Genomic DNA, 22,772 nt, shown 5'->3' on the forward strand with positions numbered 1-22,772 from the left:
GAGAGTTTATAAGGTGTATTTGTGCTCAACTGTCATTCATAGTATAGCAAAAAAGGTGCTGCATAGTTACACATGCTCTGCAGTCCTGGTAAGAGGAGGAAGAAACTTTCCTGAACTATTTGCAGTTAATCCTTGTGGGAATGTGACCCAAGCAGTTACTGCAGAGCAGCTGACATGAAATTCATAAGCTTGGTTTTACTCACAATAACTTGTTCATGGGCTGTGTCATTAGGTTTGTCTTCCATTCGAGCTGAATACTCATGTCACTGTAGTATTTTGAAAGGTGTTCTAATGTGGAGCATCCTAAATAAACAAGTGGTATGACAAGATTTCTCTAGTGCTTTGATTGATGTCTTTGTTTTCAGTTGACCTGCTTTTCCAAATTACAGTAGTTCAGCTGAAATTGTTTGTGTTGGGTTATGCCAACCATTGTTTGTGATCTTTCCTGTCACAAAGGAAGTTCTAATCCTCTCTTGGGTGAAAAAGAGAGAATTACAGTAGTGTATTTATTTTTCCTCTGTTTCACTGAAAAGTTCTTGTGCCTTTGTACTGAAGTAGAAATTAGTTCATAATCAAGTGATCACATGGAGATGCCATTTGATGTCTTTAGTTGTAATGCTTAGTTGTGGCTAAATTTACAGGCTTCTAAAAATGGGTTGTGCAGTAAAGCTTGTAGCAAGTTGTTATTCTTTTATTCTTTCATTTTACGTTCTATTTCCATTGGTTTGACCACAAGTGTGCAGCTTGAAGTTCAGATCAGTTCTTAACTTTGCAATTAAAATATTTTTTAAATGTATTTGTGTGCATAATGTGAACTTCTGTCTGTAGGTAAATTTTCATCTCATGAAATAAGAATGATTTCCTATGAGTGGAAGACCATTTTCATAGATATTTCACTTCTGATTCAGGTACGGGTAGGTGAAGTGGGTGGCAATACTCTTGGATTTTTTGACTGCCACTTTAGTCCAGATGGTTCGATGATCGTTGCTCATGCTTTTCATGGAGCACTACATCTTTGGAAACAGGCTACAGTTAATAAGGTATGTTGGTTTTTTGTTAGTAGTATTACTTAAAAGAATTATGCTTTTATGTCACTTGAGGTAAGTTTCTGTTATTAATAGAAAAGTGTAACAGTACAATTTAAAATTAATGATTGAAATAGTCCTTCTCTGAACATAATATTGTAGGAATCTCACTCCTGCACAGAAGGGAGATTGAAATCTCCCAGGCTCTAAAACCTGTTTCTTACCTATGGGAATCATGAAGTCAGTTGAATAGACTGAACTCATTTGTGGTTTGCTTAGTTTACAACTGAACCAATAACACAAGTTTCTCTTAGATTGGAGCAATAAATCAGTATTTGTATCTCTTTAGTCACTCTTGAGTTCTAATAATTTGCTGTTTACAAATGTCTTTTTCTTGCTTTCTTAGAAAGTACATCAATTCTTTTATTTTGGTTAGAATATGCCAATCAGTCAAGTGAAAACTCCTTGCTTCTTTGGGTGACTTTTTTAATAGAAAGAATGGACTCCAGAAGTTGTGATTTCAGGACATTTTAACAGTGTAGAGGATGTAAAGTGGGATCCAGAAGGAGAGTTTATCATCAGTGTGGGCTCTGATCAAACTACTAGACTCTTTGCTCCATGGAAAAGAAAAGAAGAGACACAGGTATGATCTTCAAAGATTTTGTGAGTTTGGTTAAGAGGGCTTGTCTGTCCTGAGTTTGGAATAAGTCGCCTGAATATAACTCAAACCTTAAATATCCCCAGGAGGTGATCTGTTTAAAATTGCTTGGTTTGACCATTCAATGTGTCCTGTTTTCACTGTAAAAATATTAAATGGCAGAGTTTTTGCAATCACATATGACTGCTGTTTAATCCTGAGTTCACCTCCAGATTACCTTCAGTTAGTCTTCTTCCAGGGTCTTGGAAAAGGCTCTGCAGTATTTCAGAAGGAGGAATATATGGCTGATTCTAACAACCATCTATTGCCGTTGTTTAACAATTGGCTAAACACTGCTGCAGGTAATCATAAAGAAACTCAACTTTGTGGTTTTTTTACACAAGGTTAATCTAAAAAAAGTTCTCACTATGTTTTTTTTTACACTAGTTTGTTTATGACTGACTGTTTTACTAGAATGGTTATCTGAACTACATGAGTGCAGTCAGAAACTAAGGACCGCACAGGTGCTTGCTCACACCTCCTGCATTGGGCTGGGGGGAATCCTGTCTAGGAGTGCAGAAGTGTTGTGTTGGAGGAAGGGCATTTCCAGTTTCCTTCTCTGCTTTTTTCCTTAATCTCCAATCTGGAGGGTACAGCAGCTTTGTGGAAAAGATCATCATCATGGCCAGGCTTCGCGAATGAAGATTTGGGAAGGGCTCTATCCACATTTGTTACAAGCGCGCTGGTGGCTAATAAGGCCAGTACGAGATAGACATGTCTGATTGCAAAAGGCACAACAGAAAGACTCCTTAGGTGGTATATTCTGCAAGGCATGGTTCTTTCTGCATTGTCTTTTCTCCTCGAGAGTGATCCTGCGTGCGTTCTCAAAGGCATCAGCAGTGTTATAGATGGTGTGTCTCCAAACCTCCCAACTGGAGGCCAGAGTAGACCAGTTATGTTAATCAATATGGTCAAGGCTGAGATGTTGTTTCAGGGAGTCCTTGTATCTTCTCTTCGGGGCTCCTCTCTTGTGGCAGCCAGTGGCAAGTTCACCATAGAGCAGGATCTTAGGGAGGTGGTGGTCCTTCATCCTGGAGACATGCCCTGCCCAGCGCAGCTGTGTTCTCAGCAACATGGCCTCAGTATTTGTGTGTGGAAAAGATAGTACGTTGGATTTGACATAGTGAAGCAGAGTCCGGGGCTAGCACATGATGTAAGTTGGCAGCCTTCAAGAATTGTCAGTATCACTTTCTCTGTGACCTACTGAAGTACCACTCTTTGTTATATATGCTGCTTGCTAAATTTTAATCCTATTTCTGAAAGAACTGAGCTTTGTATGATTTACCTGATCAGCTCTCCCTGAAACTGTTGAATCAATTGATTTAGCAGACAGATTGTGGTCTTCATATCTAAATCTGGTGTGAACTGAATTCTTATACTTTCTGTTCTGACACAGAGCAGCCACCTTGCATCCAAGTAGTGTCAGCATTTGCTGCATGGGGTATGGGAGAAAGCTATAGTATTCTTTTGGTGAGATGAAGTGGAGGGTTGACATAGAAATGGGTCATTTGAAGGAGTCTGTTCAGGACTTCTGAACCCTGAAAACCAGGCATTTAGTTTTGCTGCTTATGAACTTGGGTAACACAGGCCTTTAAAATGCCTTAGTTTTTTTACTGAGTTTAGTATCTGAAAAATTAAAACAGGTGACATCAGATATTTATCTTAACAAGACACAATGAATGGTTCATATATCTATGAAGAGTTAGTATTACAGCTCAAAATTCATGTTTTTCTTTATAAAAAGGAAGCTAAGTGTTAAGTGCAAATAATTATCCCTTCTTAAAATCTCAATTCTGATAACAGAATATCAGAAATGGGGGATAATGGTCAGCTTCAATTTGTCATGCAAATTTGCATCCTGATTTTTCTGGAAGAAGCTGATCGTGTGACTTATGCAGCTGTCTCTTTGTTTTGGGGTTTGAGTTTTTTGTTGGTTTTTTTTTTCATTCCTGTTATGTGCTGTGATCTAAAGTATGTAAAGGGTAAGAAGGGCTTTCTGCACTGTTTGATTTTATTTTTTTTTAAGAATGAATGCTTTTTTTTGCATTGGGAAGTAATCAAGTCCTTGTGAAATCATGAGGTTTTTGTAGGATGTCTCAAATTCCCATTTAGGTCCTGTCAGAAACTTGAGCATTCAAAGCTCAATTGAATTTTTAGGGTGAGGCAGTTTACAGTCAATAACATGTCTTTGTTTATATTCATATGGTATCTAGTACAATGTAGATTCTGTCTTGGCTACAGGCATTGTAATACTGAAGTAGTCTAAATTAATTTTAATTGATGAAATTAATTCTAATTCTGTTAGCTGTTAACTCTAAAGTGCACACTGTATTTTTCCAACTAAAGTATCATATAGGAGCAGTAACAAATGACACTTCGGAAAAATCTCTTCATGAAAGTGTATTTGCTAGAAAACAAAGATGTTTTTTGAAAAAAAAATTTTCTCATGTGTAGAATAAATCAGATTTTTAGAAAAGCAATTTAAATAATTTAATATATTTTTTACTAATATTCTTTGTTTAGTATGACTGTAAAACTACCTTGTCTATCTATTTTGATTAGCTGTTAATTCTCGTTTTTTTGTGTTAAAACTTGAAGAGTGGATATGAATATAGAAAAGTAGGAAAAACTAATACTTCAAATGAAAACACTTCTATAATTTTCCAGATATTTTTTCTACAAGAAACTATTTTGGTTTTGACAGCTTTTTTTCAGAACTTATATTAAATGGTCTCACTAAAATCAAGTATTTAAAGAAAAGAGGGAAGTAGGAACCTTTATCCTGATAACAGCAGTGCTGCTGTGCTTTGTGAAAGACAGATGAAGGAAGCAAGGTAATTATCACTACCTTTCTTAGGTCTTTCAGAGCTACAGTTTCTAAAGTAGTAGCATCCAATCCTCCTTTTGCTTAGGCAATTTATGTTCTATTCCTGACTGTCTAGCATAAAGAAGTCACAGTAAGTGCCTTAAACACATCTGTGCAGGGACACAGTTTACTAATTACAGGAATTGTGTGGTGGAAAACTAGTATTCAGCTAATGTTATGTGATCATACATCAGTTTTATGCACATCAGTAGAAGGCTGCTTTATGTTAATGAAGTTAGCAAGTAAAGGATTAGTACTTTTTTCAAACTTGAAATCTTACTGCTTCTCTGGTTAAGGATTGTGTTTTAACTTTGTGTATGTTCATTTAGGTAACCTGGCATGAAATTGCAAGGCCTCAAGTACATGGATATGACATGCGTTGTCTGGCAATGGTTGGCCGGTTTCAGTTTGTGTCAGGAGCAGATGAAAAAGTGCTTCGAGTTTTTCGTGCTCCCAGGAATTTTATAGAAAATTTCAGTAACATCACTGGTATTTCAATGGAGAAGCTGTGCTCCCATGTAAGTGTGCTAAAGCAATGCTAAATGAAGACGACCCTCTTAGATGTAAATAAAGTTAATGCTTTAGAAAATTTCGGATCACACTAAACTCTGTAAAAATTCCTTTAATCATTCTTAAACCTTAACCTTGTTTTTCCTTTCCCTTCTGCTTACTTCCATGTGTGTTGTTGCATATGTACTTTTGTGGTGTTGTCATATGAAACAGGTTCTATTTGAAACCAAGCAAGACCTAGTGTCAAAAGATGGTAAAGAGTGTGGGTGAATTTTAAGTAAGTCAGATCATGTAGACCACTGTACACACTTGGGGATTAAGCAAACAATAAAGCTTGAGAATGTGCTTCTCCTTAATTTATGGGTGTAGTAGTCCTGGCTGGATGTAATTATTGTTGTGTAGTTATCTGTTGGTATTATTAGTTGTTTTTTTTTAATTGTATACTTGGAAATAGCATAAAGCTTTCAGCACTGTTGTTAGTTCTTATATATAAATATTTATAAAGATGTACTTGCTCATGCTTAATTTCCTCTTGACACTGAAAATTTTTTTGAGGCCTCTACATTCCAATTCTTAGGTGTTGGTACCTATGCTGTCCTGCATTGCTGTCCTTTCTTTGCTCCCCATTTGCATTAAGATCTAATTCTGGTTTTCCCTGCATTTTGTAGAGTAGACCTTGTTCAAGATAGATGCCTCTGTACAGTGCCTTGCATTCTCTTTGGATTTCTTGCTCAAAAGCAGTGTTTTCTGTGCAGTGTCTTGGAGATGGATTGGCCTTTCAATTTAATTTAACAACTGAAATATCTGGGAAACAAGTATAATCATTTTTGATACCAAGAAGTCACACAAGTAGCTGTTTAGTGCTTTAGTTCTACAAGACTTTGTAAGCATTTGCATTAATGACCATTGTACAAAAAACTGTGCTCTTATAATGCTGGCAGATACCATTGTTTTACTTTTACGTAGACTTTTCTTATCGGCTCTTCGTCTGAGTGCTGTTTTTTGATTCATGATATCTCAAAGTGTTCACATGGGCTTTGGTTAAAGAGGAAGGCTTTGTGAGCTCTAATGATACAGCTACTCTTAAGTAGCTTTATTGAAATTGTTTTCTGTGAAAGCTTTTTATCGTTAAAGTGGGTAAGCTTTTTTGTAATTTGGCTCACATGCCTTCCCCCAAAAAGTACTTAAAACCAACAAAGCCACCTTTATGTTCAAAAAGGATTGAATAGGATTATATTCAGTTCAAATCCATTGGATTGTATTATACTTAGGGTTGTAATGAAGAACCATTTTTGTTTTAGGGGCCTTAGACTTGTATGTGTCTGTCATATGTTTTCTCATCTAACTATGAACATATAAATAAATTTTAAGCTGTCACCTAAATTATTGATTTAATTTTGTAAAACAGTCTTTGAACTTTTCAGACACTGTAAGGAAGGGATTTTACAGCTATTAAATCTTTTTCATCTCTGCACAAAGGTCCGCAAGTTCACTTACCCTTTCTAAATTTTTACTTTTTTCTCTATACCATTATAAAAGTAATTTCTGACTGATGATTTGTCTTTCCCCTGTGCTGCTTTAAACAGGCACGTATTCCAGCCACATCTCTGTGCTATTTACTGAGTTGTGTTTGAAGTTGTGGTCACAGGCACTCAACCCCCCCTCTCTTTTCCAAAATGCTGCTTTATTATTTCACCTCAGAACAACTATTCCCAGTTCTATTGTGTTAAAATCTGCAGTGCTCTCAGTAATAGATTAATTGTCATGTATGTGCTGGAATAAATAAAATTGTCGAAGAAAACCTGTAATTAGGGATGAAGAAAACTCTTGACCTGAGGCCTAAGAAAAGATATGTGGGTTTTTTGTTGGTTGGTTGGTTTTGTTTTGTTGGTTTTTTTTTTTTTCTTTTTTTTCTGGTGGAGTACTGGTCTTTGTTTTGTCCAGGATTGGAAGTTTTTCAAAGTTTCCCCTTTCACTTCTCTAGGAAAGTAACTCTCAGATATTTCTTAAACTGTGGCCTTTGAAATCCAAACCTACATAACAATCTGTGTGTAACCTTTTTTTTTTTAATTCAACAGTCATCTGATCTTCCAGAAGGTGCAACTGTGCCAGCGTTGGGATTATCCAATAAAGCTGTTTTTGAAGGTATGGCAGTGAGAAATAATTGTTATGATGTTTCATCTGGAAACGTTTTTTAAGTGATTGTTTTAGTGTACATATTTTTTGTGGGTCTGTAAGTGCAGGTGTTACTGCAAGTTCAGAGTCTAGAAATAAAATTGTGCAAAGTGTTTAGTTCTCTGGTAGCACCTAAATGTGGTGCTTAAAAATAAAAGCACGAGTGAGGATCTTTTCTCCCTTTCTCTGCCTTTGTTTTTTCCCCCTAAACATTCCCAAATGTCTCGTGCAAGCCCAAAATGCTTTCTCTGCTCTCCATATTGTGTCCTGCACCTCTGTAGGAATTAGCCCTACTCAGTCTGAACAGGGCTCCTGAGAGCCTCATTGCTCTTCTGTGATGCATCTGGGAGTAGCCAGGGCAGGATACTATAAGAATTCCTCACCTGCCATTTTTCTTCTTTTTTCCATGCTCACTGCCCCCCACCACCTCCCTGCCCTAAGAAGACTAATGACTTATAGTCAAAAAATTAGTATTGAATAGCATACTGTGAAAACTAGGTTCAGAGTTATTAAAGCAAAACTACCTGTTACTACTTGCAGTTACTCTGTAAAATACCTAGCTACATTCTTGAGTCCTTTTCACACTCTCCTCAAATGTTATCACCTTTGTAGAAGCTTATAGAAGTAATGCTTCTTTGAGGGGAATCAGTCAGATTTTCTCTTACAGTGAAAATAGCCGTTTCTCCAGGTAAATGATGCTTTGTAGAAAGTATTGGGAGGGAAGAATTAGTTAGCCAACAGTAAGTAATGTTGTGTCTGTAAAGACTGGTGGGGCACCAGGTGAATTTCTTGGAGAGGCATTGGAAATGACATTGTGGGGGAACAAGGAAGGAGGGACAAGCACCTGTGTAGGGCGATAAAAAATATTTTCTTGAGAGTGAGGATGAGACTGGTAGTCTGGTTTTTGATAAAGTCTCTGGTAAAAATGCACTATAGTGGAATCTACAAATTAGGTCAGACCTGGTTTTTGTCTGCTTAAAGCTTTTTCAGAAGGTGTGATCTAAAAAGGGAAGCATTTTAATAAGCTTTGTCTCCAGGGTCTCTGGTGGCAATAAGCCAAATTTTCCTAAGCCATTTGTGAGAGAAAAACCAGCTTTGTTGTACTTGAAATACAACTCATACTCGAAATAACTCATAAAATATATTTTGGCAAAGGTTTTTTTCCCATGCTTTCTAATGAGCTCTTCTGCTGCGAGAGGAGAAAACCCCCTCCTTCTCTATCGTCTCACAGAGAATAACTAATATCCACTGATTTCACATGGCCCACCCAGAAGCAGCCCTATGAATAGAATTTTCCTGCCTTGTCCACCATTGCTCACCCAATGCTGTCAGCACTAATGGCTTGGGGTAAAGCACCACAGACCTCTGTTCTCACACCACAGAGGAATCTTCATGGTGACCAATGATCAGATAGTGGTCTCAGATAAATGTTGCTCATTTCATTTTCAAGGAGAGAGAAGACAGTGTGAAAGAGAAAATAATATTTTTTTTTTTTTCTTTTTCTATACCTACTTTTTGAAACTGCTGTATTTGAGATGTACATTTGGCAAAAAGGTAGTTTACGTCTGAGAGAAACTGTTGCCCAGCTCTGTACCTTTTTCTTAATACTGTCAGAGTGAAGAACAGAGTTGAATTTTAACTTAAAATTAACTACTTTCAGTTACTTCTGGTACTTTTGCCTAAAGCTAAGGACTGAGCCTTCAGCAGTTTTGCTGCAGTTTGCAAGGTGTAGATACTCTTGCATGGCTTTTTTTGTAGATGCTCAAGCATGGCTTTTCATTTAGGGATCTACATTAAATTTAGGAACTCATCACTTTTGTCAGAGATTTTTGTCTTAAACATTTTCAAGTACAGAAGGAAAGGTTTAACATTGAGGAAACACAGGTTGAACTCCCGGTGACTGCTTTGTTCAGTCAAATCAAATTTTCTTTAAGAATATCTAAAAGAATCTGTGCTGATGGAGAGAGGTCATTCTCGAAGGTTAGATTTTATCTTTTTTAGAAATCTCATTCTCACATTCATCAGAATAACTAGCTTCTAATAATCATATTATTTTAACTGCAAGCAGGGAAACCTGGTTTCAGTTACTTGTATTGTAGAAACAATACATGCTTTCTATGCGTATAATAAGTCCTCATGTTTTCCCTCCTTTCAAGTATGTTCTCTAGCTAATGGAGTCCTTACTTTGAATAGGAGATATGGCTCTTCAACCAGCAGAGGATGAAGAATCATTTAATACAATTTCGAATCAGTATCCTGAGATTTATTTTCAACCCATGATCCTTACAGGTATGAGATTCATTTCTGTTGTAGGAAATAGAGAATGAAGTTCTTTGGATATAAACTTGAAGCATTATTTAGCTGATTTTTAGATTATTTAGTACCAAATTTGAATACACTGTACAAATGTTTTTTAGAACCTCCATCAGAGGATCACTTGCTGCAGAATACCTTATGGCCTGAAATTCAGAAGTTGTAAGTTTTTTCCTTATTGAAATTACAAAATTTCCAGAACGCTATTGTAACATTAATGTAGTATGGTCTTGTAACTCTTCCTATTTACTATCTGATTTGCCTTGTCTTTACAAATACTTGTAAAATAAATACATTATATGTGTATAAAAATTAGAAAATATAAAATACATACATGTATGCATGTTATTATATGTATATAAAACATATATGTTATTATGTGTATATAAAATTAGGAAATTATATATAAAACTTAGGAAACAGTGCCACAAATGGCATTTAGAACTGATGTGTCACAATTTTATTTTACTAGTTGTTTCTCCTTAAAACCTTGCCTATGCTCAGGGTCTCTTCTCTGTAAGGAGTTTTGTGCTTTCTTTCCACTTCATGGCACAGGCTTGCAGATGAAGTTTGTCTTTCTGGTATGGAAGTAAAGGCTGAGGCATCAATAGAGGAGCTTCCCCCTAAAGCCTAACAGAGTTATAAGATGTGATAGATGGAAGCAGCAGCTAAAATAGGATGTGCCTAGTGGTAGAGCAAAGTGATGAATGTTGAGTAAAATGGTTACAAACCCAGTTTGGGTACTAAATGCTGACAGGGTGGTTGTGGATTGCAGATATTGGACTTATATGGTCATAATAATTGGTTTGTGGTTACAGAGTTTTAGAATTCTTCAGCTATGTTTTCTTCCTTTTCTGAAATTCTCAATTTGCAGGTGAAGGTTGTCACCTAATTTGTTCCCTAAGGATCCCAGTAACATGAGGCTATCCCTTCACAGTCTTCAAAGCTTTAGTATCAATCTTAAAACTACAACATGAAGAAATTAATAATCTCAATCTCTTACGAGTTTTTTTTATCTGAATCTCCTAAAAGAGTGGTCTCAGGCAGGAACAAGAAGAATGTTGGGCCTTTGCTGATGATTACAGCTACCTTTATACGTTACTAGTTTTGTGACTTCAGTTGGGGGTCAGGAAATAAAAAGCTTTGGAAAAACACTTTGCAGCTTGCTTTCATTTGACTGAGGGGGAAGTTCTCTGGGAGCTCATCTTTACTTTCAACTGGGCAGTAAATCTCCTTTGCTTACTTCTAAGCTCTTTTACTATGTTTGTACTCAAAGGAGGGTTTCCTGAGAGGAAAGCTGGTGGATGTTAGACAATATCTGCACACTTTGTAATTCTAACTGTTACATTAACTGCTTCTTCTGTGCATGCTATGGCTGCTAATGCACGCACGTAAGAAGTTTGATAAGGGATGTTTAAGTAGTGAAGCAGAGCCAAGGGCAAGATTTTTCTTCATTTGCCTTTGACATTTTGCCAAGTCTAGTGGGACATTAATATTTGATACTCTGCTATGGGAGTACTGCCTATCTTCCTGTATATCCTGCATTCATTAAAATAACTCCATTTTATTATGGTCTTCAGATGACTTATCTGAGAATTTTTTTCTGTTTTCAGAGACACAGCTAATGATAGGGATTATTTTATGCAAGAGCAAGAAGATGTAAAGCATTCGTAGACTTTGAGGTTTTTTGCTCAGAATAATCTTGAAAGGAGTAACATGAAAACTCATAATGTAGATTTCAAGTTGCCATAGCAGCAGAAAACCAGTGTGAGGCACTGACTTGCTAAAAATAGCTTGTTTGTAATTGACATTTGTGTATTCCTAGCTCTAACTTGACACCAAATTTTGAAGGATTAGTGTTGGATTTTGCAAAATGTTTGCTTGAAGAGGTTTTAGTATGAAGAACTTGCTGAATTTTTTACATAATCTAATAACTTAAAAATATGGTGAATCTTGTGAGAATGTGCTAATCTTTATCCTCTTCGAAAATTACTGCAGAGAGTTTGTAGGCATCCTACTGAGATTAAAGCGTGAGTGTTGACATAAATATATGTGTTTATCTGCATATGTATGTACATTTCATGTAATACACTTGAAAGTCTAAGAGATCCTTTTTGACACTAGAAAATTACTGTATTCATTTGTCTGGACACTTTGAAGGTCCAGTCAGTTTACCTGTGCATAAAAAAATGCTATGAACTGCACAATGCTAAGGCAAAACGGTTTGTGGTTGAAAATATCATTTCATTATTCTTTCATGCAGTTACTTCTCTCCATTGTGAACCTTTATTTGGTGGTGTACTACATAATGAAGAAATCAGACTGTGTGTATGGGATCAGGGAAAAGAGTGGTACTAGAGCTCCTATACTGGCAAGGCGTATATACTCATGTAGACAGCATCTCCTATTGCTGCTATCTTAATTTGCTTTACTGGAGACAGCACTGGCCTGTACAGGCAGCCAGTCTGACCTAAGACAGTCCTGCTCATGTGACTTTGCCAAAGCCAATATTTTATATTTTCTGTTAATTTAACAAGAAATGTTACATTTTAGAGCTTCCATTTAGCAAAAACAAAGTTGCATGCAGAAGCTTGAAGTCTTTCCGTCAAGTCCTCTTCAATACTACATTTAGGAGATAAAACCAAAACAACCGAGGACTTGTTTCATGACTTGTTCCACAGGTTATTTTTCCTTCATGGAATTTCTGGAAATTTATACTTTTGATGGAATAAATATTTTTTAGTTTTAGAAAATTGACTTTCAGTGGTTTCCACTACAAAATAATCTCCAGGAATGTGCTTTAAAGTTAAGCATTATGATAAAATTCCTGCTAGTCGCAAGTTAAGAGTAAGCCATGCAGTACTACTTTCATCATTGTGTTTTCCTTTTCCAACATGATTCTTGTCCTTTGGTTCAAAAATCAGGATTTCACAGAACTCACTGGGTGTTTCTGGTATATTTCTTCAGTGGTATTCAAATATATGGCTTCTGATTTTTATTGGTGGTGTTAAAATTGTTTTTCAAGAAAATAAGGGTACATTAAATGCTGCTTTAGTTTGCTTTGTTAATCATTAGTGTAGCTTCTGCAGGACTATGGAATGGGCTGGAGAGATTTTTTTGTAGTCAGTTTCTAATTCTGAAAGAATTTATGCAGATGTTTAAACTGAATGCTGAACATTATTAGGAATTATTTGGAATGTAATACTGAAAATGACTATGATGTGTTAAATATCTTTTCACATGTATTTCAGATATGGACATGGATATGAAATATTTTGTGTTGCTTGCAATAATTCAAACACTGTAATTGCTTCAGCATGTAAGGTAAGAAAAGATTTTAGCACCATCTAGTGAAAAGTGCCCACCAGATTTCTAGGGCTGACAGAGCAGGAATCAGAATTCAGTTTGGGCTGAATTCTGTTCTTTTACATAAATGTGAAAGATTTTTTATAGATGGCAGTTGCCTTGCAGAGGTGAGAGTGAATGCAAATAAATTATTCCTAAATTATGTATGATTCATTTGAAGATACTAATAAGATAAATTCTAACAAATATAGGTCTGAAATATTTTCTTGCTGATATATTGTCAACATTAGTAAAAAATAGTGAAACAATCTTGAAAATTCCCAGAGGAAAGCTGGATCTTACTTGATTGCAAGCCTTAAAACAAGCCCCCTAACATCTTAGTATTTTGAAATGTGTGATTTTTATATTTGCTTTCATTAATTCTCACTGATATTTTTTTTCCATCTATACAGGCTTCCAAAAAAGAACATGCAGCAATTATTTTGTGGAGCACTACTTCTTGGAAAAAACTGCAGAGTTTGTCTTTTCACAATCTGACTGTTACTCAACTGGCATTTTCTCCTGATGACAGATTTTTACTAGCAGTTTCTAGAGACAGGAATTGGTCACTGTGGAGGAAAGAAGACTCCTCTGAGTCAGGTAAGATATGCAAAGTGGATATACACATTTGAAGACTTTGCAGTTTGTTCAATATTTTTGGCTGCAGAATATTTGAAAGAGAATTGATGTAATATTTTAATGGACATTTTCCTTACAACTTTGAAGAATTAATTGTTGTAGACTCTTGTGGTTTTAAGAAATGCAATTAATAATGTATGGAAAGCTAGAAATTAAATTAAAATGCAGAGAAGAATATAATCAGGCTTTAAATGCTGTTTAATTGATGGATGTAATGAAGTCTACTCTTCTGCCTTCTGCATGTGATTGTATGTTTGACTTATTGAAATCAAGTATACAAGCTGGCGTGTAATGCCTGAACTTCCAATTGGCATTCTGTCAAGAAAAGCCTTCATCGCGGTGTTCTGTGCAGGCATAGCTGGAGGGTTCGTTGCTACACCCGTATCCTGCATAGAGCTGCCTTGTCCCTGTTTGCAGGACATGGCACTTTGAGACTCTTGACAGGATTAATCTCTGTCTTTAGTGTGGCATTCTGATAATCCTACACAATTGATTAATTTGACTAGGACTGTCTCTGTCTGGAAAAAATGCTGATAGTAAGGATTCAGTTGACCCTCTCATTAAGACTTTGAGCCTTGCAAAATCATGAGGAGATTGCTGTTGAACGCTTTAATGGAATCCTAGACCAGATGCTTGTGCTGAAAGTGATTATCGTTGCTCTGTTGGCTTAATAGCATATAAACACTGCTGTGCTCTATAGAATGTTCCTAGAGACTTGGCAGTGAGTTTTGGCCCCTTCAGACAGTGTCCAGTTGTATCCTGGCTTGAATTTCTGTTCTATTCAGACTTCTATTCTAAAGCCTGGCATATTGTCCACAGTAGTTACACAATGTTTCAGAATAAGGATCATGAATACTCACAGCAAGTAGAGGAAATCCTCTTTTCATCTCTTCATCAATAACCCTTCTGTCTACAAATAACATCATTATCAGTGTAAAGAAAAAAGTGCTGGTATTGGCATCCCCAGAAGTGGTTATTCAAAGTCTGTGCTCCAAAATGGCAACCTTTCCTACTTAGGAAAAGCAGTTCCATTTAATGATCTGCTGATCAGATTTAGTTCTTAATTGTATACATGCTGAAATGGCAGCCTGTCTCTTTGGGAACACATGAATCTTTACAATTAGACCATTATAATTTCAGCTCTTGGGGCTTTACTGGTAAATAAGAACTGTGGTGAAATACTGGGAATATGTGAACACATGGTAAATGTCGCACTATTCAAAAACTTCTGAAGTCAGTGTTCTTACAAAAAACTTGATAGAAATAATCCGAAGGTGTTATACTTGGACTTAAATTCTTCTGAAACAGAAATGTGTGTAAAAGATTGAACTGTTCCTACTGTTTTAGGGCTCTAAGGGCTGACTGATACTGTCTTGAACAGTTACTCGTTATCACTAGTAGTAGTAAGTGTTGCAAAAAATACCCATATGGTCCTAAGTATTCCCAGTTGCTTTAAAGAGGAATGGAATAATATCCAAGTATTCCTGCAGTTCTTACATAAAGTTAGGTAAGAGTAACAATTACTTTTAATATGTAAAGTAGTTGAAGCAAGGGTTTTGCTCTGTATGTTTTGTTCCAGGAGCAGTCTTCGCTTGCTGTGCATACACAGACAAAAATACAGCTGTTCACAGTCGAATCATTTGGTCTTGTGATTGGACACCAGATAGCAAGTATTTTATTACTGGTAGTCGAGACAAAAAGGTAATTAATATTAAAGGTTTGGAAAGCCCAGAATTATTTTAATGTATTTTAGATTAGCAAATGCTTTGTTCTAATGAGCCCTTTTTCTATAAATACACAAAAGGCTTATTGTGTGTTTTAGCGCAGAAATCAGTGATACTTTCATAAGCTAAATAAAGTGCTTGAATATATGTATATACAAGACTGTGGGCTGCCAGTTGGACTTTCTCCCTTCTTCTTTCATGCAGTAAGACAAGCATATGTTGCATAATTCTATGGGTCTCAAGTTTTTCTTCAACTTTCATAACAGAATCTGTTTTTGTTGTCGGTAACTTTAATGATATCAGACAGACTGTCTGCAAAGACGAATCTTTGTAGATAGAGATTTTTTACTATTTTCAGGGTCATCTACTTTGTTCTGTGTCCTAGAATTCCTTTAGTTAAGTTATTCCTTATGTTTTGTAAGTGCATTTACAAGAAGTTCAAAGTGAAAATTCCTAGATGACTCTATTTTCTTACAGGTCGTTATCTGGGGCCAGTGTGATTTATCTGTGAATACTGAAGGGAATATGCTGGATTTAGTCAAGCCTTGTTCAACAGTACTAGATGCTGGGGATTCTGTAACTGCTGTTAGTATCAGCCGTGTGCTTACTCCTGATGGAAGGTATTGCTGGTTTTCTGTAATGTCATTTTGTATTTAATTCGAAATTAATATTTTCATAGTCAACTGATGTTCTGTGGCTAAACAGCTCCTGAAATCTACCTGTCAATTATTTCAACTATTCTTTAACTGAATGACCTCTACTTTTTTTTCCTTCCTAGCCACCTTTTCAGCTGTATAGTGACTTCTCCAAACAGTGTAACAATAAAAAAAGGAAGTGGGAGCGGGAGGGAGGAAGGCATGAACACACCTGAAATGCATTAATTTTTCCAACAGTATTAACTGATCTGATGTTGTAATAAGCTCCTTACTTTTTCCTAAGCAAATATATTTTGCAGGTTTCTGCTTTGCTGGTTTTTTTAATGAAGTGGCTTTGATTTCAATTGTGATGTATTAATTTTTGTGGAAAAGTAAATACTGATTTGAAGGGCAAGGTGCAAAACAGTACTTGAGTGCTACTTCTTTCTATCCTGCATTAGAACTAGGCCTTGCTGAGCTACCTACTGTAATTTCTGTTAACTAATGCAGTTATTCTCTTGATAGATATATTGTTGCAGTAGGCTTAGAGAATGGGAAGATTGTCTTGTACACATGGAAGCAAAGTGGACAAGAACTGGCAGTAGCTGACTGGACCACATGTGTTGAGATAGGTAACAGGTATGTCTTTTGAAGTAAGTTAGGAGCAATGAAATATTATTCTTGAGACTAATAGTGCTGGAGTTATGTTCTTGTAATATATAAAATGATATGAAACTGGTTTATTTGTATACCAAAATTGTTATCCTTTGATCCCTGACAGTCTAAAGATACCTTAAAGCGAAACTCGGGAAAAAAATATTGGTTATTTAGATGTATTAAAAAACTCACCCATGAATGTGAACAAAAAACAAGAGGGGGTTAAACCCCGAAATAAATACTTCATGCTATGCAAATGCTTTGAGAAATATTTCTCTTTGTTGGCCCTACTTAAAAAGAAATAAAAATAAAAAAGTCATAAAATAAGATGATAGAAAACACTGAAGAGACGGGGGAAAGAATCCCTGTCTATATACATCAGCAAAACATTTTGGAGTGGATGACAGCAAGCTTTCAAGAGCAGCTTCTACCAGAAACCAAAGGAATGACAAGATCTATGCGGTGCTGCTGCAGTGACAGCTAGAGAGACTCTGTAGAAAGACTTTGAATGTTTCACTTGAAGCACTCTCCTAGATTCTTCTGTCACATACTGGCATTGATAGTAACAGAAATGAAAGCTGACGGTGACTTTGGCCTGTATGTGTGTGAAGTGAATTGGGAAGGGATACCAGATAACAGGAAATTGTAGGCTAAAAGCCAAAAATCTGTCATATCTCAGTAACTGAGATGCTAGACCTGTAGCTTAATGTGGTAAAACTGGAAATCAATAGCTGTTTGAATTATTGATGAGCGAGAGGATAAAATGTCATTAGTGTTAATGGCCCTACTTATTTTAAGAATTTAATACCTGCTGGTTGTCACAAATCAGTTTTTCCTCAGTTGGTAGTGTTAACTGAAGAGTACTAATTATATGAATGTTGATGTTTACAGTCACATGCCCAACTGTGTTTGACATTTTGCAGTTATGTATGGATTTCTTTTTGTTGCAGCCAAAGTCATGCTCTTGCTGTGAAACGTTTATGTTGGAGACATCATGCAGGCAGAGCTGGACATAATGATCAGAACAGCAGCGAGTGGTTGCAGCTTGCAAGTTGTGGAGCTGATCACTGTGTTAAAGTATTCAATGTCAACAGATTTGCTCTTTAGCAAAGACAGCAGGCCTGTCTGTGCCAAACAGATTCACAATATTTTATGTCAACTTTTAGCCATTTTGATTATTGAATTTTCTGTTTTCTGCTCGGGGGAGTGAAACATCTGACATGTAACTTATTAAAGCAACTTTGGTGGAAGTTTGAAATGTCAAATATTTTTATAATCCTGCAGTTCTGGGAATATGAAATATTTTATATGTTTTGGTTGGTGGATATCCTGGAACTGAGGCATGGGAGATGGGTAGGGTATAGGAGGAGGATAATGAGACAGCTTTAATCACTGGCTCCAAGGGTGGGTGGGAAGCTGGTGACACTTGGGTTATGTACTTGGGATTCCAAGTGGAGTACTGAATTTTTTTTAAACTCCTATTCCTATCAAACTTTTACTGTCAATTGGCTTGCCAGTGCTGACGTGTTTCAGGATGTGCAGTCAAACAGATCAGAGTTAAATGTACAGCTTTCTCTGATTGCCTTCTGAATGTGTATTACAGTCTTGTTCCAAGTCTAGGGCCACCTGACGTTAGAAGGAGTAGTTGTGTCTGTATGCTTGGACAGGCCTGTGTTTGATTTTATTCCTTTATTCTGCTGTGCAGAGTGCTGAGCTTGTGCTTCTCGGTCACGTGGGGCTTAAAGCCAAACTCACAGACCACTTAAATCTTCTGGTGTCTCCCCTGTGTACCAGTGAGCTCTCTCTGAAGAGAGTGCTGTAGAAGAGCCACCTCTTAATCTCTTGGAGGGCTGTCCTCTACAGTTTGGACTGGAAAAACTTACAAATATCACTAGGCAGGAGCTAAAAGGAGGCAGCCATTCCTTACCACTGCCTTTGGACTCTTCCTGACTTTTGACGGCTCCTTATCTACTCTGGTGAAAACAGATTAGCTTAGTTGTCCAGTAGTGTTGTAATTTAAGCAGAATGTTACTAAGACAGTGAGTACTTCAGAAAGAAGCCTTTACCTCAGCAAGTCTGTGTCTAATTCCAAAGTCTAATTCAGAAATTTGTTAAACTTTGAGAATGAAATTCTTGTTATTCCAGAAACACTTGCTACCCAGAACTGGTAGTGCAGAGGTAATTGGAATTGTGTCTAACTTTTTACTGTGTTGCATCTTCAAATTAAGAGTACAGTTCTTTCAGAGTGGGCCATGCTCTTTCCAGATAATAATAGTTTATATTTTAAACAATTTTGTATTTTAGCTTTTCATTTTCAGTTTCATTTTTCAACAACTAAAAAATCAACTTTTAATGTGGGGGCAGGGAAATAAAAAATGACTTGTTAATAAAGGTGATTTGCTATATTTTATTTGTGCTTTACCCAATGCTTTTCTTACATGTGTGCTTTAAGCATTTAAGCATTTGAGCAGTGTATTTTACTTGTCTGGGAATTTCTAAGCAGTCGTGTCCTGGCAAGCAAAAGATATAACTTATCACTCATGAAGTTTCAAAAAGCTGCCAAAGGTGGAACTTCATTCTATGTCACAGTTGTCATTTGGTGTCTTACCTCCAATTTGATGATTGTACCAGATAATTCTTTCCAATACTAGTATGTCTTGCCATGTGGCCATTCTTATGTATAGTTCAAAGTGAAACATCGTATTAGTTGTCCCTCTCTTTTATTTGCTGAAATGCTGTCATTAAACAAGCATCAGCTGTTAGATGATTTAGTAATCCTTTCCATTACCCCTGGAACTTTTGTGACTCAATCAAATTAAATACCTCGTTGTTCCAACTTTAAATACATCAGATTAGTCTGTTGGTCTCACAAGTCTAAATGTTTATAATAGACACTTTTAATTTTTGATTAAGTTAGAGATTGTCAAGAGAGACCTTGACACATTATTAATATTTTATGTATGATATTATCTTTGCTTGCATATATCTTTGCTAAGCATTTAGTGGGCATGACTTTTACATACACCTTTACCTTCTCAGTAAGTCCGCTAAAGTCTTTTAAAACTAGCATGTAAATCAGCATTTTAAGAAAAACTTAGAAATGAGCTGCTGGCCATGTATGTGGCACTCAAATTCTCTGCTTGTTGTACAGTGCCATTGGAAGTAGAGTTGAGAAAACTGATGGGATAAACTAAAGTTTTGCATAGAATATTCTAATATCTTTGGATACATTTGAGGTAAAACCATTCCATTAATATTTTGAATGCACATTATCAAAAGTATTTTACTGGCTTTATGCTTGTTCTGAGAAGACTTTGTGGCCAAGGATATGAACATACTGTTTCATGTAGTCAGACTTAAAGGAGGAAGATTGTCTTGTCTTACAGGAGAGATATCTATGAAAAAGCAAGCAAGAAATGGCATGGATCTTGTTATTTATAATTTGAGATCTGTAACTAAAATCAAATGGTTATTGAGGTGATCCAAAGCAATCTTAAGTCTTTCAGTCCAGGATGTAGGCATCCTCAAGTGTTGGACCAAAAAGGCATGCAAACACTGACTTTAGAGGTGAGGATGCTGTGGTGTCTACTGGATTAGAAGGACAAAATATGCTGTTTGTGTAAACTGGGAAGATGAGAGATACTGACATTCAGCCATAGGAACTCCTGCGTGGGCTCCACATGGCAGGCTCCCTACACACTACTGCTATTGATTGTGTTAATTTTTTCCGTTATGAAATGGGAAAGAACAAGCAGGTTACACATCATGCTAAGCCTTAAAAAAAAAAGTATAATTTTCTGCTGTTGTCTGTCTTGTGGGCTGGGACTTCAGAAGTAACTAGAAGCTGTTGAAAATTTCAAGGAAGTCAGTTATTGAACTCTCAGCTATTGAAAACATCACTTTGGTAACTCTGAGTAATCTCTGTTTTCCAAAATATTTAATGGGGAAAAAATGAGAATGCTCTGAGGCTCACTGCCAATTGCAGCTAATGCAGAGATGAGAAAAGAGGAGGCAGCAGCTGTGTCCTCATTTAGAATCGAATCTTTAAAGAAGTGGCTGTTGCAAATAAGGAAACTTTAAAATAACTGAAATGGGAAGCAAAAATATTACTTGCTCTGTTTTAGGGAGCATCTGGAGCTGTACAAAAGATGAGACAAAATCACTGACAGGACAGAAATCAGAATTTGCCTTTAGTGCCTTAGGAAGCTGGTGGAGGTGGGAGTTGTTGAGCACATTTTAATGATGCTCTACTACTGCTATTTTAGCAGCAGTACTGTATCAGGATCTACAGTGATAGTTTTGGGATGGCAGGGTAGCATGTTTACCCCATGACTTTCCCAGCCCTTGACCCTCCAACCATTCCTGGTTTTGCCCTGTGTACTGGCACATCCTCAGAGACTTCTGGGACGTCCCTTCATACGCTTCTTTTCCCCAGCCAGGGTCTGCCTTTTTGCCCGTGCCAACCAACCGATTTTCTTATCCTGCTTCTGCCTTTGCTGGTAGAGAGCCTGGAGGGCTGTGGGCCCCATTTGCCAGCCCCTGAGACTCTCACTCAAGCACGGCTCCTGCTCTCACCTTGTGTGACTAGCTCTAGTGATGGTATGCAAGCAGTTTGTCCTCAATGGCACATACAAACGTTGTTAGCAGCATCATTTTATTTTCTGCAGTAACTGATCTATGCTGTAATGCAATAATAAAATAATAAATAATGCAATAATAAAACTAGAAATGATCACTTGCTCTTTCTGGAGGGAAAAGGGTAGACCATGTGACAAAGCCCAATGCTGTACCATAATAATGGGGTTAGCTCCAGTACCCTGGGGTAGCTGTGCCAACCACATGTGCCCTGGACTTGAAGTCCTCTAAGAAAGCTGCACCATGTATATGGTGTTTGCATGATTCAGCCAACATTACTGCTGTACAGATGAGAGGAGGTGCTATGCCCAGGGTAATCACCATGTTACGATAGACTTCAGCATAGACTCCAGCAGATCCCAAGTGAAATAATGAGGGATGCAGCAAAGAGATTTTTTACTGCAGAGGAGCTATTCCCCTTGAATCAAGAACTTGTGCAAACACAGATCTTGTTGTCTTGCGTCATTTTGGTTTTTTTCTAAGCCTTTTCTCTCTTTTCTCTCACCCACCCTTCTTCTGAGATGTTTTGCCTTCTTAGTCCCTTCTCCATTCTTGCTGGCCCCTAAATCCTCACTTAATCAATCCTTATTTTCTCAACAGCCTCGTCTCTCTTCCTATTGTTCTTGTAAGATAATCCTATCCTTTCTAATACAGGATCCTAAGAGAATTCATATATAGTATAACATCCTCTTGGTATTTTCTGTTCTACCTTCTATGTCCCTGATTCTTCCTTTGCTATGTTTTGGGCTTTTGGTATTTACACAGTCTGTCCAGTCTCATTACCTACTTTCTCCCTGACGGCAAATTGCTGGCATACGTGTGAGCAGCACGCCCTTCCTCTCTTGCTGAAGCATAAGCTATCTACCTGCCAGTGGGGAGAACTTTTCTCCTCCACAAAAATGAATTGACTGCAGTTCCCTCAAGGGAAGCTTTCCAAGTGCTTTTCAAGATGAAACAATAGTTATGTTTGTCTTTCCATTTCATAATCTTGGAGAGTCTCCTTCCTATGAGTTATCATATAAAGATGTACTTCTGAGAGAATATCTGTGCTGCGTAGATGGACTTCTTAGAGCATGGGAGCTTTCTGCTGTTTAAGTTCTTTGCTTTGACATGGCAGGCATTTCTATATTCGTATTTCTGGATGCTACTAGTTTTCACCAGTGTCCACAGAGAGCACTGAGCTGTGCCACACATTTCTCTTTCTCTGCAGAAGAGGTTCAGCCAGCGAGGTTGAAACAGCTGCAGTTCAGGGAAGTGCCTGAGATGCCTGTAGGTTGCTCTGTGTGGGTCTTCAGGATGGGTCAGTCTGACCGACACAGTTGCTAAAGGTGCAATGTAGAAGCCTGCCAGGGATCCTTTGGTCAAACTTCTGCTTCTGTGGTGTGTGCATACAGTCTCTTTATATCGCAAACATTGCTGTGCCTTCAGTAACAGTTCTGGTTCACTAAACCCTATGGGACTAGTCAAGGTGAGAGCCCCTTTACAGCTGGTGACCATTGATTCAGGCTGGTGGACCTCCCCTATAGTTACAGGTACATGAAATGTACCTGT

The 22,772-nt window shown here is 37.1% G+C and overlaps 1 protein-coding gene across 1 annotated transcript in view; it reads left to right on the forward strand.

Moving 5' to 3' along the window:
- Window positions 1-17,844, forward strand: part of ELP2 (elongator acetyltransferase complex subunit 2) — a 37,752-nt gene extending 19,908 nt beyond the window's left edge. The window contains exons 11-22 of the mRNA XM_029958895.1: window positions 909-1,040; window positions 1,519-1,668; window positions 4,918-5,106; window positions 7,177-7,243; window positions 9,467-9,562; window positions 9,691-9,748; window positions 12,838-12,910; window positions 13,345-13,531; window positions 15,150-15,271; window positions 15,772-15,914; window positions 16,455-16,568; window positions 17,537-17,844. Of these exons, the coding sequence (XP_029814755.1) occupies window positions 909-1,040; window positions 1,519-1,668; window positions 4,918-5,106; window positions 7,177-7,243; window positions 9,467-9,562; window positions 9,691-9,748; window positions 12,838-12,910; window positions 13,345-13,531; window positions 15,150-15,271; window positions 15,772-15,914; window positions 16,455-16,568; window positions 17,537-17,693 (1,488 nt within the window). The 3' untranslated portion in view covers window positions 17,694-17,844. The remainder of the gene's footprint in view (window positions 1-908; window positions 1,041-1,518; window positions 1,669-4,917; window positions 5,107-7,176; window positions 7,244-9,466; window positions 9,563-9,690; window positions 9,749-12,837; window positions 12,911-13,344; window positions 13,532-15,149; window positions 15,272-15,771; window positions 15,915-16,454; window positions 16,569-17,536) is intronic.
- Window positions 17,845-22,772: the final 4,928 nt, after the last annotated feature.

Source organism: Manacus vitellinus, unplaced genomic scaffold, assembly GCF_001715985.3.
Source record: "Manacus vitellinus isolate BGI_N305 unplaced genomic scaffold, ASM171598v3 scaffold_17_pilon, whole genome shotgun sequence".
Lineage (NCBI taxonomy): Eukaryota > Metazoa > Chordata > Aves > Passeriformes > Pipridae > Manacus > Manacus vitellinus.